The sequence below is a fragment of the Elephas maximus genome, chromosome 2 (assembly GCF_024166365.1).
Source record: "Elephas maximus indicus isolate mEleMax1 chromosome 2, mEleMax1 primary haplotype, whole genome shotgun sequence".
NCBI classification, from domain to species: domain Eukaryota; kingdom Metazoa; phylum Chordata; class Mammalia; order Proboscidea; family Elephantidae; genus Elephas; species Elephas maximus.
In genome coordinates this window covers 70997746-71020495 of record NC_064820.1, presented here as the reverse complement: position 1 = coordinate 71020495, position 22750 = coordinate 70997746, and the positions used below count along the sequence as shown (strand labels likewise).

Below are 22750 nucleotides of genomic sequence, written 5' to 3'. Positions count from 1 at the left end.
CACCTGCACACTCTAGGGAACAGGGATGCGCTTTCCTCAGAGACACTCGAGGGTCAGTTCTCAACTCCCTGCCTTGTTCAGAACGTGACCCTTGCTGCAACCAGATACCGGTACCTACACCAATCACTCCTACCCCTCTAAGACTGCAGGACAGAGCCTGTACCACATACTTGATGATCAGCTACCTAGACACCTGAGCTGAATTCATACAAGAAAACAGAATGGATTCCTAGACTAATATGCCTGGTAACAGCTCTAGCCATCTGGAGACAGGACGTCAGAGCTCCAAAGGTGAAAATGATCAAGCTAGCTCACTAAAGCAACCCATTTGGGCATATCAAAACAAAGCAAGAAGCTACGATACAGTAAGCAAACATAAACTAATACAATAACTTATAGATGGCTTGGAGACAATAGTAAATACCAAGTCACATAAAAAAACAGACCAGGATCACCTCAACAAGCTCTCAAAACAAAGAATCCAGGGATCTTCTAGATGAAAGTGCATTCCTGGAATTAAAAGAGGCAGAATACAAAAGTTTAACATACAGAACCCTTCAAGACATCAGGAGAGAAACGAGGCAATACACAGAACAAGCCAACGAACACACAGATAAAGCAACTGAAGAAATTAGAAAGATTATTCAGGAACATAATGAAAAGTTTAATAAGCTGGAAAACTCCACAGACAGCAATCAGAAATTCAGAAGATTAATAATAAAATTACAGAAGTAGACAACTCAGTAGTAAGTCAGAGGAACACAATTGAGCAATTAGAAGTCAGAATTTCTGAACTTGAAGATAAATCACTTGGCACTAATATATTTGAAGAAAAATCAGATAAAAGAATTTTAAAAAATGAAGAAACCTTAAGAATCATGTCAGACTCTGTCAAGAGAAATAACTTACGAGTGACTAGAGTACCAAAACAGGGAGGAATAACAGAAAATACAGAGAGAATCGCTGAAGATTTCTTGTCAGAAAACTTCCCTGACATCGTGAAAGATGAGAAGATATCTATCCAAGATGCTCATCGAACTCCACACAGGGTACATGTTAACAGAAAGTCACCATATTATACTCAAACTTGCCAAAAGCAAAGACAAAGAGAGAATTGTAAGAGCAGCGAGGGATAAATGAAAAGTCACGTACAAAGGAGCGCCAATGAGAATAAATTCGGACAACTTAGCAGAAACCATGCAGGCAAGAAAGCAATGGGAGGACTTATTTAAACAGTTGCCTGCCAAGAATCATATATCCAGCAAAACTGTCTCTTAAATATGAAGGTGAAGTTAGGACACTTCCAGATAAACACGAGTTTAGGGATTTCGTTAAAACCAAACCAAAACTACAAGAAATACTAAAGGGAATTCTTTGGTTAGAAAATCAATAATATCAGGTATCAACCCAAGACTAGAACGCTGGGCAGAGCAATCAGAAGTCATCCCAGACAGGGAAATCAAAAAAAACAAAGCAAGATTAAAAAACAAAAAAAAAAGGCTCAAAACACAGTAACAGCGATGTTATTATATAAAAGATGACAACATTAAAACAATAAAGAGGGACTAAGAAATATAATCATACACCTTCCATACAGAGAGGAAGATACAGCAATACAAAGAAATAGAAGTTAGGTTTAATTTTTAAAAAATAGGGGTAAATAATAAAGTAACCACAAAAGAGACAAACTATCCCACTCATTAAAATAAAATACAAGAAAAAAATAGAGACTCAGCAGAAACAAAATCAAGAACAATGAATATGAGGAAAGGACAATTATATAAAGATAATCTACTCACCACATACAATTAAGTGGGAAAAAGAAACTGTCAACAACACACAAAAAAGACATCAAAATGATAGCACTAAATTCATACCTATCCATAATTATGCTGAAAGTAAATGGACTAAATGCACCAATAAAGAGACAGAGAGTGGCAGAATGGATAAAAAAAAAAAGATCCATCTATATGCTGCCTACAAGAGACACACCTTAGACTTAGAGACACAAACAAACTAAAACTCAAAAGATGGAAAAAAATGTATTAAGCAAAGAAGAATCAAAAAAGAGCAGGAGTGGCAATATTAATTTCTGAAAAAATAAACTTTAAAGTTAAATCCATCATAAAGGATAAGGAAGGATACTATATAATGATTAAAGGGACAATGTACCAAGAAGATATAACCATATTAAATATCTATGCACCCAATGACAGGGCTGCAAAATACATAAAACAAACTCTAACAGCACTGAAAAGTGAGACAGACAGCTACACAATGATAGTAGGACACATCAACACAACACTTTTGGTGAAGGACAGCACATCTAGAAAGAAGCTCAATAAAGACACGGAATATCTAAATGCCACAATCAACCAACTTGACCTCACAGACATATACAAAACACTCCATCCAACAGCAACCACATATACTTTCTTTTCTAGTCCACATGGAACATTCTCTAGAACAGACCACATATTACGTCATAAAGCAAGCCTTAGCAGACTGCAAAACACTGAAATATTACAAAGAATCTTCTCTGACCATAAGGCCATAAAATTGGAAATCAATAACAGAAAAAGCAGGGAAAAGAAATCAAACACTTGGAAACTGAACAATACCCTGCTCAAAAAAGACTGGGTTATAAAAGACATTAAGGATGGACTAAAGAAATTCATAGAATCCAATGAGAATGAAAACACTTCCTATCAAAACCTTTGGGACACAGCAAAAGCAGTGTCAGAGGACAATTTGTATCAATAAACGCACACATACAAAAAGAAGAAAGGGCCAAAATCAAAGAATTATCCCTACATCTTGAACAAATAGAAAGAGACCAACAAAAGAAATCCTCAGGCACCGGAACAATAAAAAAATAGAGCAAAGCTAAATGAAATAGAAAACAGAAAAACAACTGAAAGAATTAACAAGACCAAAAGTTGGTTCTTTGAAAAAAATGAACAAAATTGATAAACCACTGGCCAAACTGACAAAAGAAAAACAGGAGAGGAAGCAAATAACCCAAATAAGAAATGAGAGGGGTGATATTACAACAGACCCAACTGAAATTAAAAGAATCGTATCAGATTACTATGAAAAGCCGTACTCTAACAAATTTGAAAACCTAGAAGAAATGGATCCTTTCCTAGAAACACACTACCTACCTAAGCTAACACAAACAGAGGTAGAACAACTAAATAGACCCCTAACAAAAGAAGAGATTGAAAAGGTAATCAAAAAACTCCCAACAAAAAAAAAGCCCTGGTCCGGATGCCTTCACTGCAGAGTTCTACTAAACTTTCAGAGAAGAGTTAACACCACTACTACTAAAGGTATTCAGAGCATAGAAAAGGATGGAATACTACCAAACTCATTCTATGACGCCACCATATCCCTGATACCAAAACCGGTAAAGACACCACAAAAAAAGAAAACTACAGACCGATATCCCCCGTGAACTTAGATGCAAAAATCCTCAACAAAATTCTAGCCAACAGAATTCAACAACATATCAAAGAAATAAGTCACCATGACCAAGTAGGATTCATACCAGGTATGCAGGGATGGTTCAATGTTAGAAAAACAATTAATGTAATCCACCACATAAATAAAACAAAAGACAAGAATCGCATGATTTTATCCATTGATGCAGAAAAGGCATTTGACAAAGTTCAACATCCATTCATGATAAAAACACTCAGCAAAATAGGAATAGAAGGAAAATTCCCCAACATAATAAAGGGCATTTATACAAAGCCAACAGCCAACATCATCCTAAATGGAGAGAGCCTGAAAACATACCCATTGAGATCGGGAACCAGACAAAGATGCCCTTTATCACCACTCTTATTCAACATTGTGCTGGAAGTCCTAGCCAGAGCAACTAGGCTAGATAAAGAAAAAAGGGCATCCAGACTAGCAAGGAAGAAGTAAAATTATCTCTATTTGCAGACCACATGATCTTATACACAGAAAACCCTAAGGAATCCTCAAGAAAACTACTGAGACTAACAGAAGAGTTCAGCAGAGTATCGGGATACAAGATAAACATACAAAAATCAGTTGGATTCCTCTGCACCAACAAAAAGAACATCAAAGAGGAAATCACCAAATCAATACCATTTACAGTAGCCCCCAAGAAGATAAAATACTTAGGAATAAATCTTACCAGAGATGTAAAAGACTTATACAAAGAAAACTACAACACACTTCTGCAAGAAAACGAGAGAGACCTATGTAAGGGGAAAAACATACCTTGCTCATGGATAGGAAGACTTAACATCATAAAAATGTCTATTCTACCAAAAGCGATCTATACATTTAATGCAATTCCAATCCAAATTCCAACGACATTCTTTAATGAGATGGAGAAACAAATCACCATCTTCATACGGACGGGAACGAGGCCCCGGATAAGTAAAACATTATTGAAAAAGAAGAACAAAGTGGGAGCCCTTACTTTACCTGATTTTCGAACGTATTATACCGCCACAGTAGTCAAAACAACCTGGTACTGGTACAGCAACAGATACATAGACCAATGGAACAGAATTGAGAATCCAGACATAAATCCATCCACATATAAGCAGCTGATATTTGACAAAGGCCCCAAAGCAGTTAAATGGGGAAAAGACAGTCTTTTTAACAAATAGTGCTGGCATAACTGGATATCCATCTGCAAAAAAATGAAACAAGACCCATACCTCACTCCATGCACAAAAACTAACTCAAAATGGATCAACGACCTAAATATAAAATCTAAAACGATAAAGATCATGGAAGAAAAAATAGAGACAATGTTATGAGACCTAATACTGGGAATAAACGGTATACAAAACATTACTAACAATGCAGAGGAAAAACCAGATAACTGGGAGGTCCTAAAAATCAAACACCTATGCTCATCCAAAGACTTCACCAAAAGAGTAAAAAGATTACCTACAGACTGGGAGAAAGTTTTTAGCTATGATATTTCCAATCAGCACCTGATCTCTAAAATCTACATGATACTGCAAAAACTCAAATAACCCAATTAAAAAATGGGCTAAAGATAGGAACAGACACTTCACTAAAGAAGACATTCAGGTAGCCAACAGATACATGAGAAAATGGTCTCGATCATTAGCCATTAGAGAAATGCAAATCAAAACTACAATGAGATTCCATCTCACTCCAACAAGGCTGGCATTAATCCAAAAAACACAAAAGAATAAATGTTGGAGAGTCCCACTCATACACTGCAGGTGGGACTGTAAAATGGTACAATAACTTTGGAAATCGATTTGGTGCTTCCTTCAAAAGCTAGAAATAAAATTACCATACAACCCAGCAATCACACTCCTTGGAATATATCCTAGAGAAATAAGAGCCTTTACACGAACATATTATTTCTCTATGGCATTGGGTGGTATTGGGTACACGAACAGATATATGCACACCCATGTTCACTGCAGCACTGTTTACAATAGCAAAAAGATGGAAGCAACCAAGGTGCCCATCAATGGATGAATGGATAAATAAATTATAGTATATTCACACAATGCAATACTATGGATAAAGAACAGTGAGGAATCTGTGAAACATGTCATAACATGGAGGAATCTGGAAGGCATTATGCTGAGTGAAATTAGTCAGTTGCAAAAGGACAAATATTGTATAAGACCACTATTATAAGAACCCAAGAAATAGTTTAAACAGAGAAGAAATTATTCTTTGATGGTTACGAGAGGGGGGAGGGAGGGAGAGTGGGAGAGGGGTAGTCACTAATTAGATATACTTTAGGTGACGAGAAAGACAATACTCAATACAGGAGAGGTCAGCACCACTGGACTAAACCAAAAGCAAAGAAGTTTCCTGAATAAACTGAATGCTTCAAAGGCCAGCGTAGCAGGGGCAGGGGTCTGGGGACCATGGTTTCAGGGGACATCTAAGTCAATTGGCATAATAAAATCTATTAAGAAAACATTCTGCATCCCACTTGGAAGAATGGTGTCTGGGGTCTTAAACGCTAGCAAGCAGCCATCTAAGATGCATCAATTGGTCTCAACCCACCCGGATCAAAGGAGAATGAAGAACACCAAGGACACAAGGTGATTATGAGCCCAAGAGACAGAAAGGGCCACATGAACCAGAGTGTACATAAACCTGAGACCAGAAGAACTAGATGGTGCCTGGCTACAACCGATGACTGCCCTGACAGGAAACACAACAGAGAACCCCTGAGGGAGCAGGAGAGCAGTTGGATGCAGATCCCAAATTCTCATAAGACCAGACTTAATAGTCTGAGACTAGAAGGAACCCAGTTGTCATGGCCCCCAGACCTTCTGTTAGCCCAGGACAGGAACTATTCCCAAAGCCAACTCTTCAGACAGGGATTGGACTGGACAATGGGTTGGAGAGGGATGCTGAAGAGGAGTGAGCTTCTTGGATCAGGTGGACACTTGAGACTATGTTGGCATCTCCTCCCTGGAGGGAGATGAGAGGGTAAAGGGGGTTAAAAGCTGGGGAAATGGACACAAAAAGAGAGAGTGGAGGGAGGGTGCGGGTTGTCTCATTAGGGAGAGAGCAACTGGGAGTATGTAGCAAGGTATACGTAAGTTTTTCTGCGAGAGACTGACTTGATTATTGTAAACTTTCACTTAAAGCGCAATAAAAATTTTAAAAAAGAATCATATGTGGCTCCCAAGCAGGGTTGATTGACTAACAGCAATTCTTAGAACTTCAAATAACCTATTGTGCCACCTGCCCATTACAGAGCAGTACTACAAATTCAAGGACAAAGTTTACGCAGAAGATGAAATGAGTAAAAAGCTCCATCAAAAAAAAAAAACTTATAAAGGGGATGAAGTATGATTTCATATCAGAAGCACAACCAGTGAAACAGCCATAATATGGGATTCTAAACATTTTTCTCTTATTATGAATAGTTTAAAAACAGACACAAAGATCAGAGAAACAAAGTTCCAGGCACTTAAGGAACTCTTTATCCAGTCATTTGCTGATGATTACACTAATTGAATAGACTTCAGTGGCCACACATAGCAAAACATAGACTGCTAACAGACTGAATTGTGTCCCCCCCGAAAAAGATATGAAGTCCTAATTCCTGGTACCTGTGGGGTCTTTGATGATGTCATCAGTTGAATTAACATGACGTCACAGCAGAATAGGGTGGAGCCTAATCCTGTATGAGTGATGTGCTTATAAAACGGGAGAATATACAGAGACAAGAGTAAAGAAAGAAACCATGTAATGCTGCAGCTACAAGCCAAGGAAAGCATGGAGCTACCAGAAGCTAGAAGAGAGACATGGAACAGATAGCCCTTAAAATCCTGAGAAGGAATCAACACTGCTACCACCCTGATCTCAGACTCAGCCTCCAGAACTGTGAGATAATAAACTTCTGTTGTTTGAAGCAGTTCACTTTGTGTTATTTTGTTATGACAACCCTAGGAAACTAATGCAGTTTGGTACCAGAATGAGTAGTGATGTAATGAATACGTAAAAATGCAGAAATGGCTTTAGAACTGGATATGGGTAAAGGCTGGATGAGTTTGGAGATACTTAATAGTAAAAGCCTAGATTGCCTTGAAGAAATTATGGAAAGACGCCCTGGTACAGTTAAGTAACAAAATCAGGTAAAGAACAGTATGTTTTATGCTACCTTTTGTACAAGAAATACGTAAATAATAACGTAAATTCTCATTTTGAGTCTGCATATAAAAAAACAAAGGGTATAGAAAAAACTAGTAAGAATTGTAACTTACAGAGGCAAGAGTAGATGGCACATGGGTGGAAATAAGACTTCTCAATGAGTAACTTTTTATATCGTTTTGATTTCTGAACCATGCAAATGTATCACTCACTCAAAATATAAAGTTTAAAAAATAAATTAAACAGGGAAAAATCCTGGTAATTTTTACAATTCCTGCCTCCTCCTCTTGATAGTACATGTTTTCAACCTACCTCCTAGGTGATGGAGACCTAGAAGATTTCCTTTTTATGGTTTTTGATGTTCTCGGCGATCTGGAAGAACTCCTGCTCCTCCTCCTACGCCTTTCCCTGAAAGCCAAAGACGTTATCATTTTTAAAAAACAGCAATTAAAATAAAAGGCAGTTGAAATACACAAAAGCAGAAAGGTCCTTGATGATCTCAAGAGAGCGGTATTCTTTAGAGGCCAGTTGAAACTCATGTCCTTTATAAGAACATTTTATTATCTAATTTTAGTGCAGATCAAATTATGAAACATAAATTTTAGACTTAGGAAAACATCTTCTAAGACTTCATATTAGAAAAGTTAGAGGGTCTCATTTTCATCTGATTTATTAAGACAAGAACGTCCTGAATAATAAAATAATGGATGCTTCATTTTCTCTCAGCATCTAAAACATGTTTTGTTTTTCAGGTCTTCTGTCAAGCATTTAGCTACTTACCGCCCCACTGTGGATTATTTTGTAACAAGGTTCTTGTCCAGAACTCAAAGATAAGTTAGCTTGCACAATGAGAACCTTCTGGACCCAGTTATTTCCCTCCAGCTTTCTACCATTTCATGAATGTTATTCTATTAACTTAAAATTACATTCACGAGTTCCTTAGATATATTTAAAATAGCTAAAATCTGGGATTTAAATGACAAAGTAAAAATTAACAATGTTTATTATAAAACTTCTTCTTAACATATTAGAAAATGACGTAGATGCTAAATTACTTAATTTTAAGGGTGGTCAAAGAAACAATGAATTTCATACCATGTCTCTAATTCATGGGATGAGGTGTGAGGATTTATGTATTAAATTATTAATGTATTCAATAGCCTATCTGACATGGAGCTCTGATAATCAGTGGCCAGATAGCTAAAAGAACCAAGTTCCTTAGAATTCAAATTCTCCTTACTGCCTCAGTAAACTGATTCTAGGCTAATAAAATATTGTGTCTAAATTTTTCATCTGTAAAGTAAAAAACTAAATAATGCTCAGATGTGTGGTATATATGGCAGGTGTTAAAAAGACAAAAAAGTTCAAAAACTCTAAGTACACAAACCAATTCCAGCTTTACCTAAGGCTCTCTCCATCATTGCCTACTTTCATTTCCAATATTTTCCAAAATTATACTTCTTGACTAACGTGAAAATTAAATCACATATTCCATTCTATCACTGTTATTTTGTAACCAAAAGTACTTTTTTTTTTTTCAAAGCATCACTGGCATCCCCAGACTTTAACTATGCCTTGATCTGCATAACTCTTCACTTGTTTATTCAAAAAGTACTATGTACAGGTGGATATTTAACAACTACACTTAATGATAAGAACTAAGGCTGGACAGACAGCAATCTAGACTATCAATTACTTGCAAAAAGCTGTGAGCTGTTCTATAAAGAACATGTAAAGTGGAGTTGATTAGACTCAAGACACAAATTTTAGTTCCAAACCTTAGTAGCTGCACAATAGGTGTCATCTTACTTAACCCGAGTCTTAGCTTTTTCAACTAGAAAATAGAAGTAATTAATGTTTCCCATTTACAAATCAGAGCATGTGAAATGTATGTAAAAGACAAGAAAGTGTTAACTCTTCAACAATCTCTTTTGAAAGCATGAATCATTCTAAACGGCTGAACCTTTATGAACTGATGTCAGTCAGCATTTATTCCACAGGCCCCAGAGATTACTTGAGAATATATTTAGGACTGATTGTGAACATCTGAACTTTTAAAAAAATCAAATGACTTAACAGCCAATGAAAAAACTGAAAACATTTCAAAGTCAGCAGAAAAACTAAGTTCAAGTTACTAAAAAGAAATCAAAATATTTTTGGTGCTATAAAGGGCAATGTCTAAACTAGCCAACAAAAACAAAGGTATATGAAACATAAATAAATTGATTGTGCAGTACAAATACAATCATAAGGCTCAACTGTTAACCACAGCAAATGAATTTAGATTAATTTTTCAGTTTCGGTTCAATGTGCTGAAATTTGGCAGAAATCTATTTTCATCCCCATTTTAACACATACTGTTGCTTTAAATCTTATGGTCTGAGGCAACTTCTGAAAGCGAGTACCAAATATTGGTTAGAGAATTCTCGATTAAACTTAATCTCAGAAAAGTAGGGAAAGAGCCATTAGACTGCTGATGCTAAAATGTGAGCAGATGGAAAATTTTCCTCTCACAGCTTGAGTTTCCTCACATTTAAAACGGCGATAACAATAGTTCTCTCTCAGGCTTGTGAGGACTAAATGAAGTTAGGTATGAAAAACTCTGCCAAGACACAGTATCCGGCATTTAGTAAAGCACTCAATAAATGCCTGCAATTATCTTTTACTAATTAATCAAAGACTAGTATTAAGAACAAAAATTGCTCCTGATAAAAACTCTCAATAAAATAGGAATAGAAGGGAAATTCGACAACATAGTAAAGTGTATCTATAAAAAACCAACAGCCAACATTCTCAATTGAGAAAGGCTGAATATATTCCCCCTGAGAAAAGGAACAAGAATGCCCTTTACCACCATTCCTATTTAACATTGTGCTGGAAGTCCTAGCCTGCGCAGTAAGGCAAGAAAGAGAAAATGGGCATCCAAATTGGTAAGGAGGAAGTAAACTATCCCTATCTGAGGATATATGATACTATACATTGAGAACCCTGAAGACTTCACAAGATAACTACTGGAACTAACCAAAATATTCAGCAGAGTAGAAGGACACGACATAAACATACAATAATCAGTTGGATTCCTATACACCAATAAAGAGAACTATGAAAGGAAATCAGGAAAGCATTATCATTTATAATAGTCTCTAAAAAAATAAAATACTTAAGAATAAATCTAATCAGGGATATAAAACACCTATACAAAGAACACTATAAAACTACTGCAAGAAACCAAGAGACCTACATAAATGGGAAAACATTCTATGTTCGTGGATAGGAAGACCCAACATTGTGAAAATGTCAATTCAGCCAAAAGCAATCAACAAATACAACGCAATCCCGATCCAAATACCAACATGATTCTTTAACGAGACAGAAAACTAATCATTAACTTTACATGGAAAGAGGCCCCAGATATGTAAAGCACTACTGAACAAAAAGAATAAAGTAGGAGGCCTTGTACTACCTGACCTCAGAACCTACCATACAGCTGTGGTAGTCAAAATAGCCTGTTCTGCTAAAATGGACACACTGACCAATGAAACAGAATAGAGAACCCAGATATAAATCCATCCACCTACAGTTAATTGATCTCTGACAAAGGCCCAAAGTCCATCGAATGGGGAAAAGACAGGCTTTTTACCAAATGGTACAGGCAAAACTCTATGTCCATCTGCAAAAAAATGAAACAGGATCATTCCATACACAAAAACTAATTAAAAATGAATCAAAGACCTAAACACAAAACCCAAAACTATAAAGACCATGAAAGAAAAAATAGGGCAAACACTAGAAGCCCTAATACATGGATGGCACAAATAGCACACAAACCATAACTAACAATACACAAACACCAGAAGACAAGCTAGGTATCTGGGATCTTCTAAAAATTAAACACACTCAACAAAGAAGTTCACCAAAAGAGTAAAAAGAGTACCTACAGACTGGGAAAAAATTTTTGACTATGACAAATCTGACAAAGGTCTAACCTCTAAAATCTACACTAAAATCCAATACTTCTACAACAAAAAGACAAATAATCCAATTAAAACATGGGCAAAGAACATGAATAGAAACTTCACTAAAGACATTCAAGCAGCTAAAAGACATATGAGGAAATGTTTATGATCACTAGCCATTAAAAACTATAATGAGATATCATCTCATCCCAAACAGAAAATAGCAAATGTTGGAGAGGCTTGCAGGGAGCTTGGAACTCTTATGCACTGCTGGTGGGAGTGTAAAATGGTACAACTAATTTGGAAAACGATATGGCGATTCCTTAAAAAGTTAGAAAGAAATACCATACGATCCAGCAATCTCATTCCTAGGAATATATCCTAGAGAAATAAGAGCTGTCACACGAGTAGACATATGCACACCCATGTTCACTGCAGCATTACTCACAATAGCAAAAAGATGGAAACAATATAAGTGCCCATCAACAGATGAATGGATAAACTATGGTACATACACACAATGAAATACTACACACAATGAAGAACAATGATCAATCCATGAAACATCAAACTACATGGATGAATCTGAAGGGCATTATACTGAGTGAAATAAGTCAATTACAAGAGGACGAATACTATATGAGACCACTATTATAAAAACTCATGAAAAGGTTTACACACAGAAAGAAACAATCTTTGATGGTTACCAGAGAGGGGAGGGAAAAAGACTAAACAATAGATAAGTGGTAACTTTGGTAAAGGGTAAGATAGTACACAAGACTGGGGAAGTCAGCACAACTTTACCCATACAAGGTCGTGGAAGCTTCACAGACACATCCAAACTCCCTGAGGGACCAAATTACTGGGCTGAGGGCTGGGGATCATGGTCTCGTGAAACATCTAGCTCAACTGGCATAACACAGTTCATAAAGAAAATGTTCTACATCCTACTTTGGTGAGTAGCATCTGGGGTCTTAAAAGCTTGTAAGCAGCCATCTAAGATACTCCACTGGTCCCACCCCATCTGTAGCAAGGGAAAACGAAGAAAACCAAAGACACAAAGGAAAGATTAGTCCAAAGGACTAATGGACCACAAGTACCACAGCCTCCACCAGAATGACTCCAGCACAACTAGATGGTACTTGGCTACCACCTCCAACTGCTCTGACAGGAATCACAATAAATGGTCTCAGGCAGGGCTGGGCAAAAATGTAGAACAAAATTCTAATTCACAAAAAAGACCAGATCTGACAGAGACTGGAGAAGCCCTGAGAGTACGGCCCCCAGACACCTTTTAGCTCAGTAATGAAGTCACTCCTGAGGTTCACCCTTCAGCCGAAGATTAGGCAGAATGATAAAACAAAATGAGACTAAAGGGGCACACCAGCCCAGGGGTAAGGACTAGAAGGCAGGAGGGGACAAAGAAGATGGTAATAGGGAAGCAAGGTTGACATGTATGTCATGGGGTTGCTAACCAATGTCATAAAACAATACCTGTATCAACTGTTTAATGAGAAGCTAGTTTGTTCTATAAACCTTCACCTAAAGTAAATTAAAAGTTAAAAAAAAAAAAAAAAAAGATATAGTTTAACACAAATTAAGAACTCCCATTTATTTATAGTCATGGTTATCTGGGGAAACGGATATCGGATTAGATAATCTTGAATATCTCAAGGAAGGTCCTCATTTTGCAGCTGTTATTATGGCAACCTACTACCACCTGGTGGGAGTATACCTATTAATAAATTAGAGGAATAACCCGAAGAAAAAAGCAAATTCCTTAAAACTGCCAAATAAGAGAACCAAAATTTAAATTTCTCGCATTCAACAAAACAGAGATGTAAAAATTTAGATGACAAAAAGGACAAACACTTCAAGTTTGAAAGCCACTTTGCGTATTAAGATTTATCACACTATTCCAGAGCAATACAGAAGCCTAAAAGTTCAATTCCTCTATATTTTTATAAAAATATTTGCCTGTGCCATCCCACACTCCTAAAGAAATAAACAATAAGAAGAGGATGGAAACCGTGGATTAAAAAGTACTGCTAAAACTTTTCAAAAATTTTGTCCAATCTCATCTTTTCTTCATAAATTCAAATAGTGGGGCAATCTCTTTAATACAGAAATGTTTACTCTGCAATTAGGGGAAAACCTTCTGCCGTTATTGTACTAATTTCCACTTGTGTAAGATAATCTCTTCCACTTCAGTTAAAATTTATGCTTTCATTTTGTCATCAGTAAACCCCTTGATAAAAATTTTAAGCATTTTCAAACCTGCTGGAACTACGAGATCTTCTTGATGCATTATAACTTCTGGGTGGTGTTCTGGATTTTTTATCCTTCTTTCTTTTCTCATCTATTTCTTTGGATTTGTCCTTTTCTCGGTCCTTTTCTTTGTCCTGTTCTTTTTCCTTCTCTTTGTCTCGCTCCTTTTCATGCTCTTTTTCCCGCTCTCTCTCTCTGTCCTTTTCCTTGTCTTTTTCCCGATCCTTTTCTCGTTCTTTATCACGGTCTTTATCTTTGTTTTTACTCCGTTCCTTTTCTTTTTCACGTTCCTTTTCCCTCTCCCTCTCTTTTTCCCTTTCCTTTTCTCTATCTTTTTCTTTCACTCTTTCCTTTTCCTTGATCTTTTCTCTGGTGTCTTTTCTCTTGTCCCTTTAAAAACAAACAAAAATAAATACGTAAATTCGTAACTAAAATCATTCTACCTCCTCACCTCAGAAAAAGGGTTTCCTTGCCTTTCCTCAACGATTACCAACACAATGCAATTTGTAATGGCTATAGACTTCGTATTTAACTTTCTACATAACTCGTGTGCATGAAGCTATTAAATGAAACAATTAACAGGCTGACGTGAGCAGTTCGGAAGCCTCATTAGTGATACTAACAATCCGATCCAAATCAATGGCAATCAATATTAATCCTACATTACTAATACAATCAGAAAAAAGTTTTATTTCTCTCATTAGAAACCTAAACCACAACGTATTTTTAACAAACCAAGCCAATGAAAAAATCCATAATTCCCCTAAAACCCACCGTGAACGCGAACGACTCCTTGACTTCCGTCTCTCTCTTGACTTAGAGCGTTTTTTATGTGGGCTCTTAGATCTACGTCTATCTTTCTGTCTTGAACGTGATCTATTATGGGATCTACTCCTAAAGAAAAACAATTGTTAGAACATCAAAATTTGTTCTTAGAACTTCAATTTAAAAAAATTTAAGATATCTTTCAAATAAGAATTCTAAAACCTATCCCAACAGTATTTATCAATATTTTTAAATTCCCTACTATGACACTTAAGTTAAATGAATTTACTTGTTGAAAACTTTACTAGATATTTCATTATCCAGAACACAAAGATAGAAACAATGAAATAATTCATTTTCTATGTCAGACTTCAGTTAATATTTCCAGGTGTGGTTTTCTTTCGCCAACTGTTATACGCCCCAAATTAGTATAAATCTCTCCTACAGTCCAAATTTTCATATCATAAATTGTCTCTAATTCAAGAGAAAAGAACTTGACTTGCATGTATTATGACTGTTTCTGATTATAACTTATCTTGACAGGGACTGGTGGTGATATGGTTCAACAGTTTCTATAATGGCTGTAAGGTATCTGTCGTAACAGATACATTAAGTACAATAGAAAAGGAAATACAGTACTAATGATAGTACTAGTGTGACAGGAAAATAAAAATCACTACTGTGAGTAAAAGCTAGATATAAGCAAATGTCAGGTTTGCAATGCCTTGATTTTAAAGTATAAACATAGCTATTAAAAGAAACCTTTATTACCGGAATTCTTGTAAGAAAAACAACTGTTATCCCAATTTTGAAATTCTCTAAGTTCCCTTCTTTCCCCACTGCAATAATTGTTTTCATCATGTGATTTTTTCATAATGAGGTTTCCTAGGAACTATTTATTGCCACATAATAAAATGTACTCAACACAACTTAAATAACAAAGTGATCAGACTTGCCGGCTTTGGAGTCAGACAACCTGGCTCTGAAGCTCAGCTCTGCCCCACTAGCTAGTGAGAACTTAGGAGAACTAGTTGCTTACCCTCTCTAAGCCTGAGTTTCTTCTTCTACAAAGCAGAGTAAAAATCATACCTAAATCTCCTAGGGTTGTCCTGAGGGTTAAATCTGAAAATGTATGTAAAATTGCCTAGCAATCTTTTGGCACCAAGTAAACGCTCAAAACTCTGAACTCTCAATACTATCATCATCATTATTAACAATTAACGTAAACTTTTAAATGTTTTACTCCAAGGAGGTCAAATGAACTTCCAAAAATTTGCTTTATATAACTAAAACTCATCCTGATAGTTTTATGTTTTTAAGTTAAAATTCAAATATCTATAAGAGAAACACATACAGTTAAATGATTATGCTTGTGGTATGCTAGGTAAACAGAAAAATCTCCAGATATTTCTCAATTAATACTAAAATCTTGTTTTTTAAACACACTTTTCAGTTAGCCAAAATTTGTTTTCCAATACCTAATTTTCAACTGAGCTATTCATCTTTTACATGGCTTTAAAGACAGGTCTTCATGCCACATTTTTAATACAAGAAGATAATTCACATTTCATTGAAATCTTTATCACTAGTAACCTAAGATACACGAGAGTCAAGTAGTAGGTTATTAAGACAAAACTTAGAACATTTTTAGTCCATTTACGGATATACACATAAGGGTAATCTTTTAAAGTGCCTTTGCTTCTATGTGCTTAATAAAAAATCTTAGTATTTAAGATTTCCGTTCCAGTTAACCTCATGAAAAATATAAATGATCTTTTGTTTTCTTCAAACCAGTGATTTTCAATCATAACCTGAGAAACGACTTTTAAAAAATGTAATCATAACCTTAATAAATATTAATAATAGAATCCTGATCACTTGGCCTCCCACCTTACTTACCCTATGGGTCCTCAGAGTTTGAATATTATTACTCAAGAGTAACTATGCCATTTTTTTTTCTTTTTTTTATTGTGTTTTAAGTGAAGGTTTACAATTCAAGTCAGTTTCTCATATAAAAACTTACACACACATTGTTATGTGACCCTAGTTGCTCTCCCTACAATGTGACAGCACACTCGTCCTCTCCACCCTGTATTTCCCATGTCCATTCCACCAGCTCCTGTCTCCCTGTCTTCTCATCTCGCCTACAGACAGGAGCTGCCCACACAGTCTCTTGTCCACTTCAGCTAAGAAGCACACTCCTCACCAGTTATCATTTTATGTCTTACAGTCCAGTCTAATCTTTATCTGAAGACCCGGCTTCGGGAATGGTTTTACAGTTTTGGGGTAACAGAGAGTTCAGGGGCCATGTCCTCTGGGTTCCCTCCAGTCTCAGTCAGACCATTAAGTCTGGTTTTTTAACTAGAATTTGAGTTCAGCATTCCACTTTTCTCCTGCCCCATCAGGGATTCTCTGTTGTGTTCCCTGTCAGGGCAGTCATTGGTGGTAACCAGGTACCGTCTAGTTCTTCCAGTCTCATGCTGATGGAGTATCTGGTTTATATCGCCCTTTCTGTCTCTTGGGCTCTTAATTTCCTTGTGTCTTTGGTGGTGGTCATTCTCCTTCGCTTCAGGTGGGTTGAGACCAATTGATGTATCTTAGATGGCCACTTGCTAGCTTTTAAGACTCCAGTGGTATGCAGAACGTTTTCTTAATACACTTTGTTATGCCAACTGACCTAGATGTCCCCTTAAACCATAGTCCCCAGACCCCTCCCCCTGCTACTCTGTCCCTTGAAATGTTCGGCTGTATTCAGGAAACTTCTTAGCTTTTGGTTTACTCCAGTTGTGCTGACTTCCCTGTATTGTGGTGACCTTCCCTTCACCTAAAATAATTGTCTACTATCTAACTAGTGAATACCCCTCTCCCTCCCTCCCCACCCTCATAACCATCAAAGAATGTATTCTTCTGTGTTTAAACCTTTTCTTGAGTTCTTATGATAAAAAAAAAAAAAAAATTTTTTTTTTTTTTTATGATAGTGGTCTCATACAATATTTGTCCTTTTGCAACTAATTTCACTCAGCATAACGGCTATTTACTTCTATCATTAAATATCTCTATCTCACCGGCTTGGCAGCCTTAAAGTTTTCTGATTAAGACTGCTAAAACCTTCAAGTCAAGAGAAAATCTAATCCAACCAAAGATCAAGCTGATTTGAGTCATCGTTAGCAGTTCACCTTTTTGGCAGAATTTGCAAAGTTACACTTTAAAATTAGCCTGTAAATAAAGGGCAACTTACCAAGATGTTGAATCAAGCTTCATTTTGTAAATCAGTTGTTTCCCATTAAAACATTATAAAAGGTCTTATAGTTCTAATGCTGGCCTGTAAAAGCTACTTAGCTTAAAATGTAACAATTACAGTACTACCCATATTTTCTAATACTCCATGGAAAAAACACGTTATCAAAATTTACCTGGACATGGTAGAAACACATCTTCCTCCAGTCCTAGCCAAGCTCAAAGTGACAAGAAACCCCTTCTTTCTCTTACCATAAGAAGTGGAGGAATGGGGAAAGAATACAAAGGGGCGGGGGGGAGAGGTTCTAGAAGCATCTGAAAATGCTGAGAAGGCAGGAAAGGATGGGCCTTCAAGAGCAAAAAGCTCCCCCGCCCCCAACTAAGTCTAGTGGGTCAGAGCCAAAGCTGAGTATCAACTCCCAGTAGCAGAGGAAGGGAAGCCAAGAAAGGTCTATCACCCCCCCTCCCCCATTTCCAGGGGCTCCTTCATAGATGGTTCCAAGCCAAAATTCTTAAGTCAAATGTTTTCAGGTAAGAAATTCTTTTTTCCCTTTAAACAGAACTTGTTCTCTTTTGTATTTGTTCATGAACCTAGTCAAGGCCACGTGTGTTTCTACACCCTGTGTTTAAAAACAGAATATGCTGACCAAAAAAAGATACATACACACATACATACACTGCACCCTGTCAAAGGTAGAAAACTTGCAAGACCTGGAAAAACAAGGCAGTTCTGTCGAGTTCCAGCTCTCACAGGTTTCCCTATATATCTTTTCCACTTTGACAAAGAAGCAAATAGGAAATAATTTCTAATGCTGCACAGTTAGATAGATCTACATGAAAGCACTCCCATGGAAAAAAATCCAAATATACTTAAAATGGTAAGAACAAAACCCTTGAAGTAGATAGCTAAATAATCTGCTATAATTTAAAAGAAAAAGACTTCACATAGATTGTCAAGGAAACAATGTTAACAGTCAAGATTCTGGTTTTTTCCCAGCCTCAGAAAAACACTAACGTATATCAGATTTGAAACATGGCTCTTGTACTCAATACAAAATGAGATTAAAGTCATTGTTTTTTATCCTCAGAAAAGAAGTCGTAACTCTCCTGCCCAGTTTTCTATTTCCTTCATCTCCTTTACCCTCACCACATCCTATCAACACATGGGAACAGTCATAGTCTAGTACTACTGCTGCTTACGTACCACTTTCCTTCTTGTTTCTGCCGCACTACCTTAGCCCTATTCCTTGTACATGAAACAACTTCCTTCACGGGGTGCCCAAGATGCCTTACTACAAGATACTGGAGGGAGATAGTTTAAAACTACATTCCAAAGGAGACTCTGCAAACTAAGAATAATAAACATGTATACACCAGTATATATCTAAAGTACAGTACTGCTGTCAAAGAAAAAATACCCTATTTTGCCATCTCATTCCTTGAATCTCCTCAGTCATCACAGAAAAATGGACTAAACTGAGCTTGCTGATGAGGCTCAACATATTGCTCCCTCTCTCTTCAAACTCTCCTTCTCCTCTAATACTCCCACATCAAGCTCACACACATGTACACACTATTTCCTTTTCTCTCTCTCTCTAGACATTAGTATAAGAATGTGCATACATAACATGCAATTAAGATTCACTATACACATTTTTAGCGACCCTAGTGGTGCAGTAGTTAGGCACTTAGCTGCTAACCAAAAGGCTGGCAGTTCAACCCACCAGCCATTCCATGAGAGAAAGATGTGGCAGTCTGCCTCCGTAAAGATTCAGCCTTGGAAACCCTATGGGGCAGTTGGACTACGTCCTATATGGTCGCTATGAGTCAGAACTGACTCAGCGGCAATGGGTTTTATACACATTTTTACATTTCAACAAAAGCTACCTACATACCTCAAAGAAGACAAAAGAATTTATCACTTTAGACACAATCCTTAAGAGACTTCCAATCAAGACAATATTGCGAATTTACATTTTGAGGCTCCCTTTCCATCAAACACAAAACAATGAAAGATAACAGACAGAATATTAAAATAAGACAGCTATTCTCAAAAATAAGATAGAGTGTAAGCACAACAGCTGGAGCTAAAGCTCCAAGTTACTCCTGGGTTTCACGTCCAAAAGTGAGCAGAGAAGGCTTATTCCTAGAACTTACCAAGAACTTAAAATATACCATTTGACACATGGTACTGGAGATAGGTAACTGTCTGACACCAAGAGCTGGGCTGGGATTCCCAGCCCTTAAGTGAATGGGGGGGTGGGGGACGGGACTGACAAAAAGGTGCAGCTTCAGCACCACCACTAAATATGTGCTCTTTTCTCAGTATGAAGAATGAAAATAGTTTCTGACACTTCTGTATAAAGATTAGTTCACTCTTAGAAAAACCAGGAATAGAACATCTTTGAACAGAACACTAACTTCTACAACTGAAAATTAGTTAAAACATTAAAAAACAAACATCAACCTATACAAAATTTCACTCTTAACCATACAGTATTGTTAACAATATTTAATGGTAACCACAGTTCCAGGTGAACTCTACTAAAATGTCAAAATTTTCATTTTTTGACAAAAACTCAGAAAAATCTTAATTATTTCAAATATAAAATTGAAAAAATTTAAAATCATACCAGAAATTCTCACCTGTGTTTTGACTGTGATCTTTTCCTTCTAGAATGGGATTTTGAGCTAGACCTGGATTTTGAACGAGTGTGGGAACGAGATCGACCGCCTTTTCTTTCATTGCTCTTTCCAGACTCTGGGAGGAAAAAACCACTTTGCAGTGTAAGCTCAGAACAATTAAAGATCCCAGTTAATAATCAGGCACAAGTGGAATGTACCACATATAGTGCAAGGGGCCTACTCTCTGTACATCCTCCTCCTGTGCAATTATCCTTCAGAAACATCCAAGAAAGTCATTGCACAAACTCGTTGAGTGCAGCCACCCTGCAGCAGTACATATAAACCACATGATTATAAACAGCTGTGCGTAATATTTTGTTGCTGCCATAATGTACGATTATAACATGTCTGTAATTTCTATGACAGAGATTTTAAGTTCATTTTTCATTTATTTTGCTTAGAGTTGAAGCTTGAGCGTAAATTTAATGTAAAAATTTGTTCAAATGTAAACCCCCTAGACATTTTTAGATTGGATTTTTAAATCATTTTGGTTAGCAACACAAAAGTTTAATTATGTGTTCTCTTATTTTGCTAAAACAGAGTATCTGTTGTTTTCCTATAAATCATGGGCTCTGTTTTCTATTTTTAAAACTAAAGCTTTGAAGGAAAATGGAATCTGCTTAGCCATAATATTTTAAATATATTTATTTTTTTAGCTTCATAACAACATTTATATTTTGCTCCAAGCAAATTAGTTTTAAGCACTGATTTTATTATTAAGATATAAAGGGCTGATTAATCACACTAAGGTGCCTCAATTCAGTGTAATGGGAAAAGACAATGTTTATGCTAAGTAGTTCTTTGACATAAATAAGTCACTTACTCTTTCTTGAGTTTCAGTCTTCTTTGTAAAACGAAGGGACTGAACAAGATAATTTCTAAAATTCCTTCCAGTTCTAACCTTCTATGATCTTTAACCTACAACCTACGTAACAACTTATGGCCTTACCTGGTTCAATAGCTGCAGAGATAAATGACTGAGCCTCTCGTACTCGCTTCATAACTTCTTCTAACTCCTTAGCTGCAGCCTGAGGTGTCATCTCAGGGGGTTTTACTATTGCATTGTTGGAGTGATTTATTCTAAATTAAAAATATTAGCATATCAAAAATACACATCATAATTTATAAAACATGAAACAAACGTTTATATGATAGGCATATCTACAAATCTGAGGATAGCTTGCAAGAACATTAAATAAATAGCCAAAAACAACTCCAAAACCATGATTAAGCACCCATTCCCACCTCCCATTATCTCTTATTAACAAAGCCAAAAGCAAAGGATAAAAAAAGAAAAAGTGAACCTTGGATGACTTCTTTAACAACTCGAATAGACCAAAGCAAGTGCTTTTCCACATATCTATAACAAATTAAAATCTTGACACCAGTATTAAAATGAATCATTTCTGTTCTAAATTTTAAGATTTTGTTCATAGTATCTGAACCTTGGGAGGATAAAAGGGAAGCTGTATATTATGTGCACCATCTTAATCAACCCTAGACCACAGCAGCATTAGACACAGCTTTGAATGAGAAAGACAGCTGATACAACTCTTCCCATACTAGGCCACAGCAGCTTCTCTGATGCACATAAATAAATTTGGTGTGTCTTGTTTCACCCTTCCCACACTGAAAAGCATTCACTAAGAAGAGTTATTTATCCTATAAAACCAAAATCCTGATCAAACTATATAACTAAGGCAATTATCTATATGAAATTCTGAAAAAACTACGTTTGCCTCAATCACCTGCGTGTCAAAGAATTTCTAGTCTTGAATATCTGAAAGGCTACATAAACTTTTCATTTTGCAAATAAGAATGTAAGCAAACCTTAAAACTCAGAATGTTTGATTTAAAACACTTACATGTACTTAGCATTATTTTCTTCCTGGAATTTTGAATTTACCAAATTTCTTATGATTCTGATTCAACCCACATGTTAAATGGTCCATTAGCTTAAAGTCACGATGCAAAATCAACCTGACTTGTTATAGCTTATGGGAATATACCTACAATTGTTATGTAGGGTATACCAACGACACGTTAAGATTAAATTAGACCTTGTAAAAGAGAAAATAACATAAATGTCTTCCAATACAACTTTAGGAATTTAAAGGCTAAAATGGTAAGTATCTCATGCACTTCATTTATACTTAACACAAAGTCTTCCTTTCCACAAACTGCCA

The 22750-nt window shown here is 36.3% G+C and overlaps 1 protein-coding gene across 4 annotated transcripts in view; it reads right to left on the bottom strand.

Moving 5' to 3' along the window:
- SREK1 (splicing regulatory glutamic acid and lysine rich protein 1) overlaps positions 1–22750 on the bottom strand; it is a 47782-nt gene that overhangs the window by 2891 nt on the left and 22141 nt on the right. For all 4 annotated transcript variants that reach the window (XM_049864745.1, XM_049864738.1, XM_049864750.1 and 1 more), the window contains 5 exons: positions 21514–21644; positions 20526–20640; positions 14652–14771; positions 13887–14267; positions 7966–8061 (listed from right to left, as the gene is read on the bottom strand). In XM_049864745.1, coding sequence (XP_049720702.1) covers positions 7966–8061; positions 13887–14267; positions 14652–14771; positions 20526–20640; positions 21514–21644 — 843 coding nt within the window. The remainder of the gene's footprint in view (positions 1–7965; positions 8062–13886; positions 14268–14651; positions 14772–20525; positions 20641–21513; positions 21645–22750) is intronic.